The sequence below is a fragment of the Pollachius pollachius genome (genome assembly GCF_949987615.1).
Source record: "Pollachius pollachius genome assembly, chromosome: 1".
Classification (NCBI taxonomy): domain Eukaryota; kingdom Metazoa; phylum Chordata; class Actinopteri; order Gadiformes; family Gadidae; genus Pollachius; species Pollachius pollachius.
The window spans coordinates 48,431,660-48,453,253 of record NC_136934.1 but is presented as its reverse complement, the minus strand read 5'-3'; the positions used below and the strand labels follow the sequence as shown (position 1 = coordinate 48,453,253).

Below are 21,594 nucleotides of genomic sequence, written 5' to 3'. Positions count from 1 at the left end.
AAATGTATTTAAAATACACATATTTTGGCAATCATCCTATAATCAATTCACATTATATTCAATTAATCTTCACTTTTATCGAGGGGGAAGGGGGAACAATTCATTCCTGAAAGAGTGCATTGTGGGAAAATATGTGAAGGATATAACTGGTATTACCAGACGCCCCACTTGTACTGGTAAGAGCCTAATTTCTTGCTTTTTCATTGGACTTTTGTTCCAAAAAGCCAATTGCATGGCTTTTTGATACGTTCCATTTTTTCCAAACCAAAAACACCATCTAGTGAAGTACCTCATAAACGAGCCCTCCTTGACTATACTCCATTGACTGAAAACCTTGGTGCTGTGCAGCTACCGCAAGTATTTTGTATTCTTCAAACTTCTACCCTTCAGCTGTTATTTCTAGTTGACCGTCTGCTCCTCTCGGCTCTCCTCCTCTCCCTCTGCGTCCCGCGTTTCTGCCGCTGAAGCCGGGGCTGAATCGACCCTCTTACTGTTTGGACAGGCTTGCCTCCTCTCTCCCTTTCCCCTCCCCGTCAGTTGAAGTATCACCCTTCTCCTCCTCCACCTCCCTCTCCTCCTCCTTCTCCTCCCCCTTCGCCTCCTGCTTCTCCCCCTCATCGGCCTCTCCATTCTCTTTGGCGTCTGTGGAGGGGGCTGGATCGCCCTCCCCCCCCCCTGCCTTATCCTCCCTCTCCTCTTTGTTCTCTCCTCTTGACCCCTCTGTGGCCTCCTCGTCCGATTTGGTCTCATCCTCTTCCTGGTTACTGTTGCTAACGCCGTTGCCTTTGCTGTTGCTGCTGTTGCTATCTGGCCTGGCCCCGGTTTCCTCTCCTGCCTCCACGTCATTCTCTCCTTCTCCTACCGCTCCTGCTCCCTGTTCCTCTTTTGTCTCCTCTACGTCATCGGTCAAGTCTCCACTGGCCTTATCAGTGGCATCAGCGCCTTGCTCCTCCTCTTTCACCTCCTCCTCCTCCTCTTTTACCTCCTCTTTCACCTCCTCTTTCACCTCCTCTTTCACCTCCTCCTTCTCCTCCTCTCCTCCATTCTCTGCCACCACCTCTTGCTGTGCTGTCCCTGCGTTGGTACGGCTGTCTTCTTCACCTCGGTCTGATTTGGCCTTTTCAGCAGAAGAAGGAGTTTTCTCCCTGCTGCCAGCTGCCTAGAAAACAATTATAATGTCCTGAGTTGAATCGTCCTTGATATGGCACAATAATCACAAAAGAGGTCCACAAAGCACTTTGTAAATCCCAAACGAAGAAAGTTCAAGGTGGTATTAATGCCGGACCGGGCGACATGTATTTTCTGTGGACTTCACGGTAAGCCGCGGGCCCTGTTTATCAGGTGTTACATAGAGCTTTGTTTATGACCTCAGGGCAGTACTGATATGAATCAATAGCATGTGGCGGTCATGGCAGTGAGCGTGGTCTAAAGGGATACGTGTGTGTTAAAGGAGATGTTCGCCTCTACCTCTTCTCCATGCGGGGCTGGCTGGTCCCCATCGTCAACCTTTGACCCTGTGTCATCTGGGAAGAGAACAGAGGGTTTGCTTTTAGAAAATCATGGCGTATCCCCTTATTTATTTCTTTATTTCTTCTTTCTTTTCCTCACCTATATCAGACGTAAGCACACAAAAAAAAAGAAACGAAAAAGACAATCTTTATTCTGTCACATACAAAGGATTTAGTGTTGCTGAAAGATTCCTGTGACACAGAGGTGACAAAAATAAATTGCTCTGAGTGAATGGCTAAGCTATTGCAGAGAGCCGATAGCATGTCCTAAACAGCCAGGCGGGGAAATGTTTCAGTGAAAGGTGTTCACAGATAGCGGCACAGCGTTAGGGAATTGATTGTATTTGAGATTTAGCAGGCTCAAGCTAGCCAAAATCACATGGAAGTATGAGCCGAGGTTGAAGTGAAATAAGTTATTCTTGGGTGTTTGCCTGGATTATTTTCTATATGTATTGGCTTTTTTCCCCCGCGATATATTCAGACTTGTCTGCCTCTTTGAAAAGCACTGTAAATCATCCTACTAGATGTTACCCGAGTTGAACTCATATATATATATATTACATTGTGAAAATCCTGATTAATTTGGCAACTGCATTAAATGCAAATGAAAAATAACAGTCATTATAAGATAAACAACTTGAATGGAAGATTTTGATTACAAAATACAATCATTTAATAGCATATGGTGCTATTATGTATGCTTCTTGTAAAAATAATTATAATCTGCTGTGTTGAGAACATAGATTTCGACGTGGGTGTTGAACAACACGCAGCAACAGTACCACCTGGTGGATATAAGAGGTATGCCATATTTAATACAAGTAAACAACCTGCCGAGACAATGAATGAACAGGGGGGGCACTGGAAGTCGCATTTGCAATCATATAAGTGCATTAGAAAAAACTAAATAAACACATCATGCGATGGATGTCAACTGTGAAGGGCATATAATGGCATATTACTTAAATGTGTATCGTTAGGTTTGTTATTGAGATAATGTTTCCAGCAATGACTCCAGCACTGTAATAAACCACATATTAATCAGTATCAACCTCCCCATCATCCTCATTATCACTACTGGTATGATGACCATATAACTATGTACAGCAATAGACTTACTTATACTTATGTTTACATCATTAGTGCCCAGACATATTTTGAAAGACTGCATTGCATTGGACTTGGGTGATCATGACCTTCGACTATTAAAGTTATGACTGCTATTAGACCAACCATATTTTGCCCTCTCAGACAGATTAAAATCTCCTCCCCTCTGGGTGTCCTATGCTGGTCCTTTATTAATGCACTTTGCATCTCTGCAGTAGAGTATTGTATACATGTAGATTAAATAGAGATAGATTATAAACACAGTCCAGTTCATCTTAAAGATTTGTAACGGAAAATAAATACGAACACACATAAATAAATTATAAATACAACTATTTTCAGAGAGATAATGATGATTAGGCAATTATAAATTCATTTCCCATTTTTCTCCAGACCCGGAATCCTTGTTTCCTGTCAACCCTTTTACAAGCGGATTCACGTGACACGCCAGTTAATTCATGCAGATCTAACAACACCATTGTGGACTACAGCACCGCGTCCAAGCACAACCACGCCTCACAGAAGGCCGGCGCTTTTACCAAGGACCATCTTCAGGGGGGGGTCAGGATGAGCACTACCTCGGTTTGACGTTGTGGTTTAAGCGTCAAGAAACCCTCATGAAAACAAGAAGCAATCAAGGAGGCAAAACAGGTTTTGTCTCGGTGCAAAATTAATTGCAGGTCTTTTTTCGTGCTTCTCCGAACCAAAGTGAATGCCAGGGCCAGAGTAATTAACTCCTAGCGTTGTGGTAACACAACACAATGCTCTAATAAACAACACAATTACATGCTTGTTATTTTTCCTTATTAAACAATGCAAAACAGACTCCTCTTATCAAACGTGTCAGAAGTGGGCAAGGAAATGTTTAAAAAACTGTAATCACCCCGTTTTAATGCAAGCTTCTTATCCTCAGCGTATGAACAAAGAAACACAGACTGCTCAGTCGCAGATTAGACGAGTTTAAGGGGACATTTTTAATGCATTTTTAAATGCGAAACTTGATTGAAGTTTTGCTGGTAGCAGAGATGAAACGTTGCGGTAATCGTAATTGACTTCTTAAAGGATATTTTATGGAAATGGAGCGCATTCATTAATGTGGAGGGAGCCAAGTGATTGAGTGTAGGCAGTAAGCAGCAGAGAGGAAACTAGCACTCTAAACATCTTTAATGTGATTTGAGGCTGTGCCACTGCCTCCTGAAAAAAGTTAAATCAAATTAAGACAAATATTTACAACAGTCTCGCCTTTCTCTCCGTGTGTGTGTCTCTCTGTGTGTCTGTGTGTGTCCGTGTGTGTTTGTCCGTGTGTGTGTGTCCGTGTGTGTGTGTGTGCGTGTGTGTGTGTGTGTGTGTGTGTGTGTGTGTGTGTGTGTGTGAAAAGCCCCCCCCCCACACACACACACACACACACACACACACAAAAGCAATTTCAAGTGTTCAGAGTGCAAGTAGTTTACCTTGAATTTGGAACACAGCCCAATGTCAACTGCTTTTGCAGATTCGGTTTCTTTTGTGTTCATTGAAGACATTTTTCATTTAGCAATTTGTAAGTTTGACACACGATTAAGTAAAACAAATAGGACATGTTTGAGTGGCACTTTGGAGATTATATTCATTGTTTTTTTTATCTTCGGTAGTTCTTTCATTTGTTTTCCCCAAGGAGGCATCTACAACACTTAATGATTTCACTATAACCATGACTGATGAAATCCTCTGGATGGTTCAAAAAGCATTGATCGCTTCCTTGATTGTATTTAAAAAGAAAAAAGAAGAAATTTGCCATAACTCCGGCATGCTTTCAAAGATTGAACGGTTGACAATGAATACATCGAACTTAGAGTGAAATGAGTGTGGAGGTTCTTTGGTGAAATGCACTGAATCCCGGTCAACTTCCATTATGTCTATTTATCATTCCTCCCTCCCAAGTTCCCTTAGCCTGGAGACCCTCCTGATCACATGACCTCACGTTCAGTTGTTTACTCAAAAATGTTGATAATTTACAATTTAATAGGGGCCAATCAGGGACTGTTTTGCAGTTGATGACATAGCCGGGCAAATCAGGGACCTCGTCATAGTAAATGAAGTGAAATAAATAACTGTTTTGCTGCTGGCAAAACAATAATGGCGCCCCCTGAATCAACCAGCGCTAACATTAACATTACTAGAGTAAACACCGCCATAAGTGAGGTTATTGCAGTAATCGTCCAAATAACAACTCTTAGATAAGATCAAGAGTATGAACCTAGCAGAGTTGCATATCGGAAAATACATTTTTGCCATGCTTCTTTATTCTGTGCATCCACTGAATAAAGTACCATGATGTCATTTTTGGTTACGCTGATTGGCTGAAGGAGTGTGTCTGTCAAGGCAAGTCGTCCCGCCCAGTGTGACCGCCGTGGGCGGCAGCAGCTCCAGACTGGTCCACGCAGCGTAACGGAATGTGGGGTCAGTCGTTCAGTGTGGTCTCCAGGCTAAAGTTCCCTTTGATCTTCTGAAAAAAAACAACTCTACATTTCTACGAGTGAACGTGATAGTGCAATATGGACAGCAATCCAACAACAGTTTAAATGTTTACCACTTACACAGTGTATGACACCATGCAAGCATTTGCTTTGGTGTATTCAGTGTTTAAGATATTGGCATGCTGTACATTCTCGGGAGAATTTTTATGGGAGAAGGACACAAAAAAACGTCCAACTTCGTTCAATCCGAGGCTATTCTTACACACGCACAAGGCCATGGTAACACACCGTCACCCGCTTCACAACATAACTGTTGCTCATCACTGCAACAAAAAAAGACCTCATGGGTGTTTCGGCTTAGCAACGCTTGGTTACACCCCCCGCCCATATCCCATCCCAAGCTGGTTGAAGCCAACACAACATATGGCCGCATGGCGCCATTAAGTGTCACCACTGCGCCACCGAGCTCCACAGCTCTGCAGTCACAGCTCAGCCTCAGCTACTTTACTCTTAGACACAACTAAAGCGATCCCGCCCTCACTTCAGTGCGGTCGAGTTCTGTTGATAGCATCTGATTCTGTCCTCGGACAATGAAAAACCTCTCATGGAAAACCGAATCTTGGATCCGGACATCTGACATGTTTTAGCTGGAATTTCTGTAACTTTTGTCACAGAGAAATTCTACCAATGAGAAACCGGTTTGCGCAAAGGGATGAAGGTTCCAGAAGGCAATTTTGATATTTAAATTCCTTTTAAACAGTTTACTAGTGCTGGCTGAGATTGTGTTAGCCAATTACGCACTTACAGATCCCTGCCTCCAGCCACATGATTTGTAGAAACAAATATGAAGAAAAATAAAGTGAAATGCTCTGTTCACCTAGATTTGAGCTTGTCTGCCTCAGACTCTGGATACACACATCCACACACACAACCACACACACAAGGACACAGACACAAAAACACATAAACACACACATACACACCTCTCTCTCTCCCTATATGTCACACTCTCCAACCAGAATGCGGGACGTTCTGCTAGGTATTGATAATAACGCAGTGGGATTCATAGCTAATGAGCGTATGGCAACGATAGCGATGTTCACTACTTAAATGACTCCATTCTCCGTCATTCACACTGGCTTATACAAACTACAGCTATGCATGCCAAAACAATTACGATTAATTCTGTAAAACCTCTATTTCTTTTCCCCTCTAGCCAAACTGCTCTTGGGTTGCTGAAGTCCTTCCAAAACAATTATAATTAACATTGTGAGAAATTAAATGTCCACAAAGACTTGAGGGAAAATAAGACCATGTAGAAAAGTGATGGGTACTTTCTTTTTCACTCTTTGTTTGTCTTGAATGTTACGATAAGAAAATAATAGTGTGCCCTTGTGTGTGTGTGTGTGTGTTTGTTTGTGTGTTTATGTTTGTATTTGTTTTTGTGTTTGCCTATTATTACTTTGTTTGTATTTTCAGTGTCTTGGATTTTGGAATATCATTGAACTAGTTTCATGTTGTATAACACACCCACACACACAGGCACCAACACAGAGACACAAATTCACAAGCAGGCACACAAAAAAAATGGAGACATTGTTGCTCACCAACCACACACTAGGCGCGCAGAATCACATACACACACACACACACACACACACACACACACACACACACAGCTATCAGACAACAATGCGTGAAATCACAAGACAAGACTACACAAAGAACCATTTCAAGTATTCCTAGTACATTGAATTTGTATTCCAATGCCAACCAACTGCTTCAACAGATATGTACTTTGTGTTCATAGTAGATTGTTCCTTCCAGAGAAAATTTATAAGTGAAAACAGGAACTCTTGAAATTTGTATTCTTGGCACATTTCCTTATTTTTCATAATGGTGCGCTGATGTTGAGATTTTTTTTGTCTCTCTTAGTGAAGAGGAGCAGATGGCTCTTATATCAAATAGTTGCATATTTTTCTGAAAAAAATAAAGAATGACCCAAAGAATGGCCTTCTTGTGTCTGATGGCCATCAGACACGAGTACAATCTTAAGTCAATTGGTGGTCGGTTATACAACCTCAAACACCCAACAAACACCCAACCGTATCAATGCCAAAGCTCTTAATGACACTCTCCTCTCATAAGCAGACCCTCCACACACCTCTCCCCCTCAAGCCTCGCACTCAAAAAACACGGCAATTCTCGCTCTGAAAATGGCCGACGTTCCGTTCTCTAACAGACGCTATTTGCGTTGCCCATTCGTTTCCGTGTCTCTCCATTTCTGTGTCAACACACTCTGTGCTGCTTAGATGTATACTATCGCAGTCTCTTCAGGCATCGCGTGTGTGAAGCTCAACTCCTAAATCCACGGCGGAGCGGGTTATATTAGAGTTGGCAGACATCGGGAGAGGAGAGAAAAGAGTGTGTCACTGAAAGTGTCTCACGGAACACTTACCCTTTTGAGTGTGTATGCCTGTGTGTGTGTGTGTGTGTGTGTGTGTGTGTGTGTGTGTGTGCGTGCGTGCGTCACAGCTAGGCCCTGGCGCAAGAGTTGTATGTGATGTCTGAAACACTTGTTACGCGATTAATCTGCCAGATTAGTATATCTCGCTGCTCTTAAATCCGCTAATCCGGCATCAAAGAATCATATATAGGGTGTGAGTGTGTGTGCGTGTGTTTGTGTTGAACTCTTACTGAGCCGCAGAGAGGAGAATAAAAAAGACAGAGAGGAAAGAGGAGAGGATGGGGAAGGACAGAGAGGTGACACGCAGTCACACACACACACACACACACACACACACACACACACACACACACACACACACACACACACAAACACACACACACACAAAACATAAACCATGATTATACAAGCACACACCTAACAAACAGGCATTTTGTGATGTTTTCCATTGTTTACTTTTGCCCAAAAATGGAGTGTCTTCTGTTTCCTGCCTCCAGTAAGCCTCCCAACAAAAGACAGACATCCGTTCTGAGACACATCCTCCTTCCCCATGAGTCTGCTCCCTGGCCAACACAGTCTATTATATCAGACTAAATACTCCCGACACTAGGCCTAACTACAAGTGCACACACACGCATAGACTCAACAGGACAGAGACGTCCAGCCAAGCAAGACAGCCTGAGTTGGGGGATATGTTCTGTAGCCATGGGATACCCGGGCCCCCCCTTGCCCTGGGGTCATGAAACCTAGTCAACCTTGCGGACGTCCTCATCATGGAACAGCTATTGATGTGGGGATCAGAGTTGCAACAGGAGTTGCCGTGGTGCAAAGTGCATGTGGCTTTGAGAGGCCATCAAACTACTCAAGGATGGGCTCCGCAATGAGTGTGGCCTTGGCTGGGTAGCAATTGATTTCCACCTATGGCTCCTTACGTTGTATGAGAAACTCCTGCCAATCGGATTAAATAACTAAGTGGTGCTCTTGCTTTTCTCACTCGCTGAAAATGGGTTTAAAAAGAGGGCATCTTTCGCTTTGTGAAAAACCTTCCTCGAAAAACTGTTGTTCTTTAATCATGCATTTCTGTATTCGGCATTCAGGATTCTACCACATTATTCTCAACGACACACTCACCAAAACACACACACAAAGTCAACAATCACTATTCTACACGTTTGTATTCCTGTCGTAATTGCTGTCTTTCACTCTTTAAAGATCAAATAGGATAGCCGATCAATAGAAAATAGATTAGTAGACAAAAGGAGGCGCACTTTGCAAACATGTTATTAGGCGTGAATGCATGTGAATAGTAACACCGTAATATGGATCGGCTCTCAGGGAAAGGGACAACTATTCGCAGACAAACATCCGTGTCTCTCTCCTCTCCCATTAGCCTCCACTCCTCTCCGTGGCTGTTCAGACACGGTTCGATAGCGACCCAGCTCTCTCTTATGTGACGTCCCAATGATGTCCTTCCTCCGCTCGCCTCGTCTGCGTCCGTGCTCTGTCTCGTTGAATGTGTTCCTGAATGAACGTTCTCGCCCTCTCGTCTCTCCTGTTCCACCGCCTCTCTGCCGAACTCCTCCACACCTCGTGGACCTCTCCTCCTCTCCTTCTGTTGGACCCTTATTGTACTCTCCCTTCATGGAATGAGGTGCGCGCGCGTGTGTGTGTGTGTGTGTGTGTGTGTGTGTGTGTGTGTGTGCGTGTGTATTTGTGTGTGTGTGTGTGTTTTTGTGTTATTGTAGCCACCCTTCATGGAATGATGTGTGTGTCTGTGTCTTTGTCTGTGTGTGTGTGTGTGTGTGTGTGTGTGTGTGTGTGTGTGTGTGTGTGTGTGTGTGTGTGTGTGTGTGTGTGATCAGGTCATATCCTTTTTCCTGGATTGTATCAGGTCTCCTGTGCCTCATGCTGTCGGCCATCGCAGTGTTGTTCACGTTAAAAAATAACATCGTAACTTCGCTGGAATGAGAGAAATGTGTGATGAGAGAAGAGTTTTTGTGTGAGAACGTGACCACTGGTTCAAGGCGCCGGATAGAAAGAACAGCCACTGTTGTATAAAGGCAGATAGAGAGACACACACACATGCACAAACACACACACACACAAACACACGCACACACACACCCACACACACACACACACAGACACACACACAACCACACACACACAATCATACATTCACAAAAACAAGAGAATCTGCCCTGTCTCAACTCATCTCTGCTACAGGACAGACATGGAATATCAATGAGGTCATTGTATCTAGTTCTCTCCCAACCCACCCCTCTGCCTTCCATCTCTCGCTCACTGTCCTTACATTCATCTTGAGCTCTCTCTCTGTCTTCGCCCCTTAAACCTAACACCCTAAATCTTCCACCTGTCCGTTCGTCTGTTGCACTGTTTGATCATATTCTCTCTCTCTCTCTCTCTCTCTCTCTCTCTCTCTCTCTCTCTCTCTCTCTCTCTCCCTCTCTCTCTCTCGCTCTCTTTCCCTCCTTCTTGTTATTTTTCCATTCAGCACCATCCTTCAAAACACAATTGCTGTGATCCTGTCACCTTCACAGACGTCCATGCAACTTTTATTCCAATCTTTCAACACCCCACAACTGTCAGGACTATCCTTGGCCACAGATATTTAAAACCATTTTTTTGGCCCTTAATAACACACCAAGGGGATAGTATCACGTAAAACCCTACGTTCTACAGAGACATAGCTTTACAGAGAGGAAATTACATCCATTTCGTGTGGAATCTCGCAAGTGAGCGAAGAGGAAGTGGGAAAAAGCAAACAATTGCAATCTGTTGAACAATCCCTCGGAAATGCAGCCCTTTGAGACAGAACAATCATTATGTGTTGCATTGAAGCCAACTCTGGTAAATGCTCAGATTTTCTATTATCAGTATGCGTCTTATCACTTGAGACGTGTAGTCCCGCACGCCTCCCCTGTGTATCCTTAGTCTCCCTCGAAGGAGCCATCCATTGGAATATCACAGGCACCATGAGGCGTCTCAGCTCTTTAGCTCCATGTCTCAGCGCCGTCAGCTTATCAAACATGGCGGAGAGGCGGGGCCAGCTGACTATAGCGTCGCTCGTTCAACTCGCACAGACCTTCATCACCTTCATGCAGATGAGAGCCTCCTTTGAGAGACGCGTTTTTCTTTTTTTTTCCTTTCAGCACCACGGCCAGAGCCCGAGTGAGACGTATTTAACCACCCATTCATTCAGCAATCTGATCTGCGGTGTTCATGGGGCCCCCCTCTATTTGCATGGATAACCCATGCCGCTCCGCTTCGCCCGGGCTACTGCTGTATGCTACAGAGTACTGTCTGCTGGAGCGTTGGCGGCGTGTTTTAAGGCCAGCGGTCCGGGCTCCCCGGGTCAAGCGATGAAGCACGTCAGAGAGTGTGCGATGTGGTCTCCGGGGCGATCCCACCAGCCGCTGTCAAACATCATGTCTGTAAGCACGTCTGCCCCCCTGCTCCGTCTGATAATTGAATCTTTGGTCAATGTCAGGCCAAGGAGGCCCCATAATGCAACTTGTTTTGTTGTGACGCTAATGCGACGGGACACACGGCCTCCCAGATGCACCGGTGGCTTGTGAGGTGACATTAAAAGGTTCGCAATAAGCCTCTGCTACGCCTGCGAATAAGAGCTTTACCGCATGTAGATGAACACACACAGACACACACACTCATACACATGCAGAGACAAAAACATATGAGGGCTCAGATATGCACGGACGCACTAACACACACACCCACACACACACCCAAACACACACACACACACACACACACACACACACACACACACAAACATGCAGAGAAAAAACACATGACGGCTCAGACATGCACACAAGCACACACACACACACACACACACACACACACACACACACACACACACAGACACACACACACACATACTTACACCCCCCCCACACACACACACACACACACCCAAATCCATGCACAGACACACACAATCACAGACACGCATGCATATTTCTCCTTGTTTAATGTGAGTTGCCTGCTCTCTGGAACCACAGACCCAATTCTTGGATCTCCTTGGGGGATTCTGCTGTCACATCTGCTGCCAGGAAGCAACAGCCGCGACATTTGTCAACTTACATAAGATGACGTAATGCCGTGTTTACTCCGTAGTGGGAGTTGCAAATCTGCTCTCCATATAAAGATATATTTCTGCTCTGACTATAATACATCTCTGTTTTGGCTAAATAATGTGCCGAAAAAGATATGCTGTATATTCATTACTTTATATCTGCAATGTAAACCTATAGAAAAAAAATGTCATTGAGAAGATGGGTGTTAAAATGGAAGGTGATCTAATTTCCTAGAATTTCTGTACATAATCAGATTTCACGGCATAATCATGTCAAATACGAGTTTCAATAGTTTGACGTGATAATTAAAATACCAAAGCTGATGGTTGGTCTAAAGTTTAATTTCACAATCATCCTAGAATGTGAATGAATGAGAGTGGATCTAAGAATTATTTGATAGGAGATTTACACTGCATATCCGTGTTCAAAGATGTGGGGGGTGGTGTCATTGGTCAACTCATGCTAATGAGAAGGACAGAAGAGGTCTGAATGCCAAAGGTGTCTGGAGGACAGACAACTTAGTTGTGGAATATAATCAGAGGATGATGTCATGTGTTTCTCAAAAGAGTGGAGTGGGAAGTGCACCGAACCGAATTACCCGTATTCTTTTTACACAGCGCAACAGTGCCATCTAGTGGTAATCCAAGACGGCGGCCGGTTACGTAAGTCTTCTGAATCATTACATCATCTCTCCTCATCAAAGCGGAATTTTCACAAAAAAATCTGTTTACATAGCAAACCGTATCCAATTCAACTCCCTATTATATATTTTTACTATTGCTATTAAAGTAACACTCAGTTTTTTCAACAATTGCCGAAAGGGGAAACACATGATTATAAATCGAACCATGTCAACCGTTGGATGATCACAAATAACAATGTATATATTTAAATACTTTGGTGTTTGGTATACTAGGTGTGCTGCAAATACTGCAAAGGGTTGATGGGTACGGAGAAAGAAACACACGCACACACACACAACCTCACAGACAAAGACCAGGGCAAGCCTGTGAATGAAGTGAGAGTGAAAGAGTGATGATCAGTACAAAGGTGTAGAAGAAGAATGACTTTCTATATAGGTCAAGGATAGCTTAAGGACACAGAGTAACTATAGTAGACATTCTTTCCATCATACGCTGGTTTGCATTGCTGTTGATAGGATTCACCTTTCCTGGCCAATATGCATAATAAACCTATTAAAAGACCCAAACTTCATGTCACACTATATACCTGTACCTGGTCCTTTGATCGACTTAGAAAGAATAACCTATTACATCTAATACCTAGGATAATGTTCACTGTCTTGCCTCAAGGTTGTCACATCGAGTGTTCTGGGTAACCACGGTAACACTCACTTCATCAAAGGTGTAAATAAGTGGATTCGATCCTGTGCAGCAGAGCTACTCTGGTGTACCTTATACGCTGTCATAATAAACGAGACACGCGTTAAGTGTAACGTACTGGTGGAATAGTGCTTGAATAGCACTAGTGTCAGTCTCTTGAGATGGTAATGGTGATTGATGTAAGCATGGCTGATTAGCTATAACACTATAGACCAAATTGCATTGCAGTGTAACAAGTGGTCATTCGTGATCAACTCCTCATCTATCTAGATAAATAGGACATGTTTGATGTAAAGTCAATGTTTGACATATACTGACCATAAAAGGCAAAGCCTTATGAATCATTAAGCAAGTTAAGTGTCTATAAATGCATTTTAGACAGCTGTGCTGTCCTCATATGTCCAGACAGAGCTTTGCGGGGGTTTGGATCGGTCTGTGAAAGAGACAGGAGGGGGCGTGGCTCTTGGGACCCAATGAGGAGATGAGTAGATTAGTGGCAGGTGTTTTTAATTGAGTAATCATCAGCGGTCTTCAGGAGACCTGATGGAGAGACGGATATGTGTGGCAGTGTTGGGACTATAAGGACACAGACCACACCAACAGCTATTTTTTTTGTGTTTTGAAAGAGTCAGCTCTCAACACAGTGACTATAAATTCTCCAATAAGACTCCTCCCAGAAAAGGTTAAAATGGTATTTGAGTAATGTATAAAAGGGTAAATAAACCAAGGTTTTAGCATGAGAACTTCGAATTACGAGTTAAAAAAATGAAGGATTTGATGTGAGCAGTCAAGACAGCCGTGGTTTTATAAAGAAACTGATAGTTTGGATTCTATAGGACCAAGTGAGAGGGGTGTACAGCCAATAGGAAACTACCGCTCTGGGGAAGCATTTTAGATGGAAGTAATAGACTGCTTGTACTTTACCGGGATTTACCCCTGTTTAACAACTTTATACATTTTAGTCCAAAATAACACCGAAAGGTCAACTATTCTCCTTTTAAATGATTTTGGGGTAAATTGACCCCGACAATTCTGTTAGAGGTCATTAAAGGAACAACCCAAAATGACTTATTTATAATTATTAAACTGAACATATCTAACTGCATATCACAAAGCTGTGTCAGTTTCTCCTTTCGCTAGCATATTTTTTTAAACTGCACTTAAAAAAACTGAGGGGTACAATTATATGAATTAATAAGACTTGTAAGGTAATAGCCTTACAAGTCAAAAGTCTCACTTGTGAGACCAGAGCTTTGAACCATCAGGTATAATCCACCCCCCTCGCCTCCCTTGCCTACCGTTGTTGGACACACTCAGAGACTCAGACCCACTCTTCCTCCTCCGGAGGGACATGAGCCGGGCCTGGGAGATCTCCCGCACCATGGAGGAGATGTGGTCCTTGTTGGGGTCGCCGGAGTGACCTGGGGGTGTCACCTTGGAGTCCCCACCTCCGCTGGATTTACCCTGCGGAAGAGAGGGAGCTTTTGAATAGAGATATAAGCGGTGGATATAGAAATATACACATAAACATTGAAGAGGTTAAACCAAACCATGGCAATTAAATATGGAGAGACAGCACCCCCGTCTGGTGAAGGAATGGCTATTGCAATTCATCTACAATGGAAAAAAAGGCAGCTAGCCGGCACAGATATAACTATATAACTATATATATATATATATATATATATATATATATATATATATATATATATATATATATCCCTAACCCTAGACCTAACGATACAGATACAGCTCTCTCAAGACTGACAGCGAGAGCAAGCAGAAAGAAAGAAAGAAAGAAAGAAAGAAAGAAAGAAAGAAAGAAAGAAAAAATAGCTAGATAGATAGAAAGAACAATTATTGTAGGGTCTTACATTCCCATTTTGCTTTGAGAATCTGTAAATTGGAGGTAAGGAGTACGATTTTGACCTGAAAACAAAGCACATAGAAAATGTTATTTGTATTTACCTATAGCCGACACAGTAGAAGGGTCATAAGTAGCACATAGCAGGGGTCTCAAGTTCTCAACCTTTTTAAGGACACGACCCCACCAAAAATGTATATCAGAACTGGCATTAGTCAAGTCGTACGGCAATGGCTCCACCTCCTGTTCTAGCCCACTCATGTCCTTTTACTCTGTCCTTTTACCACCTCACTATTCACAACAAACTCTGAAGCATCTACACAAGGTGCAAGGCCTACCCGTTGACTCGCCTGGTGCCTCTGGGTTTGCTGAAAATGAGGTCGCTGTAGGGCAATTTCTTAAACTTCTCTCTCCCAACGGCCACGTAGAACTGACCGCTCTCCAGCTGGGAACACTCAGTCACCTGTTGGCCTTCAAACGTGTACAGACTTTTTCCACGCACAACCACATGCCAATCACACAAAAACAAGCATTCCCACGCGTATAAAAGAGAGAACACACATAATGCGGAATGTCAGCAAAAATAGGACATTTTTGGGGAGAAAAAATGGCTAGGTAACTAGAAGGAACTAGAGAGCTAGACTGAAGGCGCTAGGTAGCCAGCAAACCAACACTAGCTAAACTATGAGTAGCTAAGCTATCCCATAATGAGCTAGGCTAGTTAAAAAGAGCGAGCTCGCAAGAAGGAGCTAGCTGATGAGAAGTAGATTGCTGATGAGAAGGAATTAGCTGATAAGAAGGGGCTAACTGATGAGAAGGAGCTAACTGATGAGAAAGAGCTAGCTGATGAGAAGGAGCTCGCTGATGAGAAGGAGCTAGCTGATGAGAAGGAACTAACTCTCAAGAAGGAGTTGGGATGGATACCTGCGTACTCCCCCCAGGACTCTAAGGCCCAACTTCTCAGTGATCATCTCCATTATTTTTTCCAGCGGGGATTGCATCCTCTGTTGAATCAACAGCCGTATCACCGGGTTCAGCAAGTCTCCATTGGCTACAACGCTAGAGAGGACAAAACAGCAATCAGAACATTTGAGTAGCACTGAACACCTGATGTATTCCTTTCAGTTTAATTTGTGTGGGTTTACACTTACAATATCGGGCATGGGTCCCTGATGGGTTTGAGAAATCTTGCAGAAACCATGAGTCGCCTCTGCGGAATAAATTTTGCCTATGACGAAAGAAACATGTAAAATGCAATCAAACTTACAAGCAATCAAACAGAACTGAAGAATACAACATAACCTGGTAAACATAAGAGCCTGTTTTAAACTTACTGATTTTAGTGGATCAGTAAAATATAGTGTTGTGAATTTGTGTTGTTACAAAAATAATGAAATCAATATATATTTTTTAATAATAGTAACAAACTCATGCAGGCCCAAACATCGATCAGGAGCTTGCTGCTGTGACATAAACAATTCAATTTACTACAGGGAACACACTGAGGGTTCGATTGACTCAGTGACTCATTTTAATTCAAGCTTTTCAGTGCAATGTGTTTATTTGTTTTCAGATAGCCATCATGCATGACCAAGCTCCTCAAAGGTGAACACTTAGCCTTCTCACAGCTGGTTTCAACAGAATAAGCACACTCATCAAGCACGCTTCAGATTCAGTCACGCTAGTTCAAATTCATATTTATATTATAGCCGTCCGCTCACTGTGTTTCAACAGGGTTAGAATCAGCTGGGAACAAATCGAATGACTACATTAAAGAGCATATAACGCAAAAGCACAGAGGATGAAAAAAACATTCAACCATTCATTAAACATCTAATTGAAACGCACTATGGCAGCACGTTGTACATGTTGTGAGATCAAAGACTCTGCTTTGTTTTCTCTCTCCCTAGATAGAGAAACCATAAAGAGCTATTGTGCATGTTTTGACAAGCTCCGTCCCCTCTTCATCTCTGAGCAGATAATGAAGCAGAGAAGGGGCCCCTCCTTAATCCTGGGCGGTGGGGAGGGGGGCGCTATGGGAGACGGAGCCCAGGGTGAGAACCGCTAATTCAGTCCCCCAACACCTGGCAACCCACTGTGGCACTAATATCGGGATCCTGTGAGAGGACTATAGGAAGCAGTGTGGGTGTATGAGCGTAGTGGGTATTCACAATATGGCAACGTGGTGAACTCTTGCAAAACATATGCAGAATAAATTTAATCTGTGTCTGTTTATCTCGATTTAGATCAAATTGATGTGGACATTGTACGTTTTGCTCTCTATCCATGACTACATGGGACTTTATAACTGTATGGTTTTAATCTGATATTCAAATTACTTGAGGGGGATAAAACAAATGCAGCTAATAATGCCAGGTTTGTACTACACATCCGTTATGTTTTGTTTTTAACATGTTTTTGTACTATACATTATTTTGAGAAGATAGAGAGACGACAGACACATCAAGGCATCAAGGGTTGTCAGTTTTAGCACGGTAAAAAAGGGTCCATGGGATTCGAAATGCTTTCTAGGTTCAAACGGCATGAATTGGAATAAAAGAATCTGGATTTTGTTTTGTCCCATTCTTTGCTCCTTGTCAAGGTAACCATGCAATTTTTTTGATTCGATTTTTCTATTTTCTTTCTTGCACATAAACACGTTCCTTTTTTTTTGTACTCCAAAATGCCTCTTCCTTTGAGTCATGTTAATGAAACAAGCACAAATGCCTCTACTCTAATCAGAAAAGAAAAAGGTGACACATAAATGAATTGTGTGATTGTAATCTGTGTACAACCAACCAAGAGTCCCCTTGTCAAATATATATTTTTCCAATTAAAGGTAAAAAGATTGAATACAACCCAAAATACCACTTGGAACACTAGAATGGCACTGTAACAAGCCAAAGAAAAACAAGACAACAACAATTTAATTTAAAAAAAAGAAAACGATGATGTTTTCTCCATGAACCTAGCAGTATTGTGACGTGCTTTAAGACAGAACCTCTTCAGGCAAGGACAAGCTGGGGAGAGGGATGGAGGCAGGGCCACTTGATTTTCCAGATTGGCTCTTTAGATGCTTGCCCACTAATGAGCATCACACTGACCACCACATCACAAGGCTGGGATGTACACCCGCATATAGAACTAAGAATAAAATAAACTGTGGCAACGGAAATAAGGGTGTTGCAGAGTGGTTGCAGAGTTGTTGCAGGGACCTACTTACATTCTGCATGATAGTTCCCTTGGGTAGAGTTTAGTTCCTCTCTGATGAGCTTTTTTATTTTGAAAAGTAGTAAATGATTGCATCACTGATATTCAAAATAAATAAATAAATCAATGATTTTAAAGTTTATGGATGGCATGTACTTCCTTTACCTACAACTGACATCTGAAAGTGTACATCTTACATTTGAAATGGTTATTATAGCACTAAAGAAGAACTGAACATAGTTTTAATCTAATTAGTTAGAGTCAATGTTTTTATAACTGCAAAAATATTGTTTTAAAGGAATTCAGAAGCCTAAACAAGGGTGTTAGTGGCAGAGGGTTTTGTTATTGTAAAACAATACACAGATATAAGCTGACTCTTTAAAAATACTAAAATAATCATGCTTGAGAAGGTAACTTGTGCCAAACTTGGATATCTGAGCTACAGTTTGTTATGGCTGGGATAGTGTCTGGTTGACTGTAGCATTCAAAAAGGACAGGGTAAGGGGGATGTATGATCTGCAACATTAATAATTCAGGGTCACGGAGATGGCAACTAAATGATTCTTAAAGGAAGCCACTAGAATGGGGAAGGCTAAACGAAACACCTTGCTGTGCTAAGCTTACTTAAAGCATGACACCCTTCTGTGAGAGAACACAGGATTGCTGATATTGTTCAGGTTCTGGGTGACGTAACCAAAGTCTATGAAGCCCTATTGTATCCTTGTAAGTAGTTATATTGGAAAAAATGCATTTCATAATATCAATGTTAGTAAAAGTCCTCAAAGGTTAAAGGGGCAAAACTAAATCTAATTAATTCATGGTATCTTGTTTTGACCAGAAAAGCACAAATCAAAGCAAAAGCAAAACGACATCGAAGGAAAAACAGACATGACACATTGCATGACATTGCAAACAAATCTACGCACAGAAAAACGTATGCAGACACATCTACAAATAGAACAACATTGCAAAGCAAAAATTGCAAAAAGAGAGTCATCGAGTGTTTTGAGTGCTTGTTTGTACAGTTATTCAAGTGGTTTTGGCATAATACGGTTGGCCTGTTACCAGCTTGTTAATCAGTAGTTCAGATGAGAAAAAATCATAGAATAGCCTCTGTAGACCCTGCACCTGAACTTGACCCGTTTACTGTTGTGTGACTAAAAGGAGAGGTTAAAGTAAATGAACAACGTAAGATATTTGGATTGCCTCAAAACCTCCAGTTGTTTGCCTGCTACAAATATGTGAGATTCACTGATAGGTCTATTGGTTTTGTAGAAGAACATGCTGACTGTTTTAGACACATTGAGTTGGAGGAAGCTCTCTTTCAGCCATGAGGTGACCTGAGCCATTGAACTGGTGAGCTTATCAACAGCAGCTGCTTTGGTTTCGAACTGCCATCTACAACAACAAAAAAACTGTGTAATCGGCATACGCTAGGGTTTCAACTTCAGGACAAACAGATCTAAAGGCTGCTTATTTACAGACTGAATAGGAGCGTACCAAGAATATATCCTTGCGGAACACAAGTAGGCAACGGCAGAAAGTGGACATGTCCAACTTACTGTTATGTTTCATTAACATTGAATTATTGGCATTGCAGATTGAGACATAATGAGATGCTGTAGTCTGACTCAACATGTCTCCTCATGGTTAGCTTACCGACACGGGCAGATTCTGGGACATCTGCATCTTCTTCTTCTTGGTGCCGATGTGTGTGTAGCTGTGGGAAAGACGCACAGACATCAATGTTCACCATGTAGTATTTCACTTGTTGCTATGTCAATCTCTCTCTCTCTCTCTCTCTCTCTCTCTCTCTCTCTCTCTCCCCTTCGGGCACATGCTAGCAGGTCAATGCTAGCTAATGTAGCAAATAGTTGAGTACAAAGAGGTTCATTTATATTCTAGTCCAATTTGTGAGTGCTCATAAGTGCATTTCTTCCAGCTTGAGTATACTGAGATTACAAAAGCAAAATAGAAGTTGTATTTTCTTTAATTATGCAGTATGTGAACCTGGACCATTGCTTTCCTCCACTTTGTCCAAGTAATTATCTTTTCGAAACACAATTAGATGCGTCTGTGCGCCTATGGAACTAAACACACATATGCCTATCCACGACCTAACAACCTGTTCACTTCATTAATTCATTGTGGAGTTAATTAAGGGTTTTATACATCAGGTAAAGCCCCACTTTGTTTCTATGAATAGCAAAAAGGGTTTCTGGCAAATAGCCTTATCAGCATCAGTGCTGCACTAATCCTTATCTGTAAATGGGTTTGGGCTTTGATCCCCCGCCCCCCAGTACACTGTTCAGAGCACTCGCATGTGTGTTAGCAAAGCAGCATAGGCCTTAACTGTTGTGTCCCCCTGGCTTTAGAGACAATGTGACTGTGGGCTTTTAACCGCTATGGCCTAATTTCTAAATGCGCAGTTGCAGTCTACAGTGAGATACACTGCACAAAAGTGCAGAACATCCATGTTCTGCAGTGGAAAATAAGTGTTTAAATGAAGCAACAGCTCAACATGATATGTGTTTCACAATATGATACTTTTACGCACATAGCAAAATAAATAAATCTCACTCCAGTTTCTTGAACTTTTCCTTCCCGGCGGCCACATACTGCTCCCCGCTCTGAAGGTGGTCCAGACTCTCCACCTTGTGGCCCCCTCTCGGGGTGTAGATGTTTCTCACGGCGCCGAACGGAGCCTGCACCCCGCCCGTCACCTCCCGCAGCAGCGTCTCAAAGTTGCCCACTCGCTTCTCGTTGATCACGATGCGCCGCGCGTCGTAGTAAGGGTCGCCGTTCCTGTACATGAAGATGTTCTTCACGACGGGCTGGGATAGGAAGTTGGGCTTGTTGTCGGAATTCATGTCTGCGCACAACACCGCATGCAAGTGCAGGTAAAACAGAGAGAGGAACAATTCCAAGTGCGCTCTTTTCGAGGTCGGAGATTCTGAACGAGGATTTCTGCAGCGTGACAATGCTCTATCCATCATAATAATAATGCAACTCCTCCATCTTGGCCGAAGGTTGGAGTATAACGAGAAAAAAAAACGAATCAAAAACAAAATAACGGTACCAACGAAGGGGGAGGGAGGGAATAAACACGGCGCAAAACGTTGTTCTACTCCATCCAGGCACGAATAAGTTGGCGTATTGGAAGTAAGCCTATCAACCTAGAACCACAATGACACTTTTTTGGGTGTCACATGCAGGGTGAAGTTGGGTTAAATGAGGCGCGTGACTACTGCGCCGCGGCTGCAGCCTTAGCAGGTGACAGTGGGAGCTGCGCGTCTCTATAGCGCCGGAGAGGGCAGGGGGACGCTGGGACTTCGTGTGTTGGGGTGTATCTATGGAAACGCACCGTAATCCCCACAGAAATGTGCATGTCCTTCACCATTGAAACACGCATCAATATAACTAACAGGCCGATTTTTGGCCAACAATCACACACAATTGAGACGACAATGATATCCACAGTGACTTTAACAAATGCATGAATTATGAAATAGGAA

General features: G+C 42.8%; 1 protein-coding gene across 1 annotated transcript; it reads right to left on the bottom strand.

Annotated features, from left to right (window-relative positions):
- Positions 1–487: 487 nt before the first annotated feature.
- On the bottom strand, positions 488–21,075 carry LOC307079173 (uncharacterized protein; the record flags this gene model as incomplete). Its single annotated transcript, XM_079741300.1, has 9 exons — positions 488–1,159; positions 1,468–1,523; positions 14,304–14,469; positions 14,880–14,934; positions 15,208–15,357; positions 15,794–15,928; positions 16,021–16,097; positions 19,739–19,799; positions 20,660–21,075. 9 exons carry the CDS (start codon positions 21,073–21,075, stop codon positions 488–490), a joined length of 1,788 nt encoding a protein of 595 aa, XP_079597426.1.
- Positions 21,076–21,594: the final 519 nt, after the last annotated feature.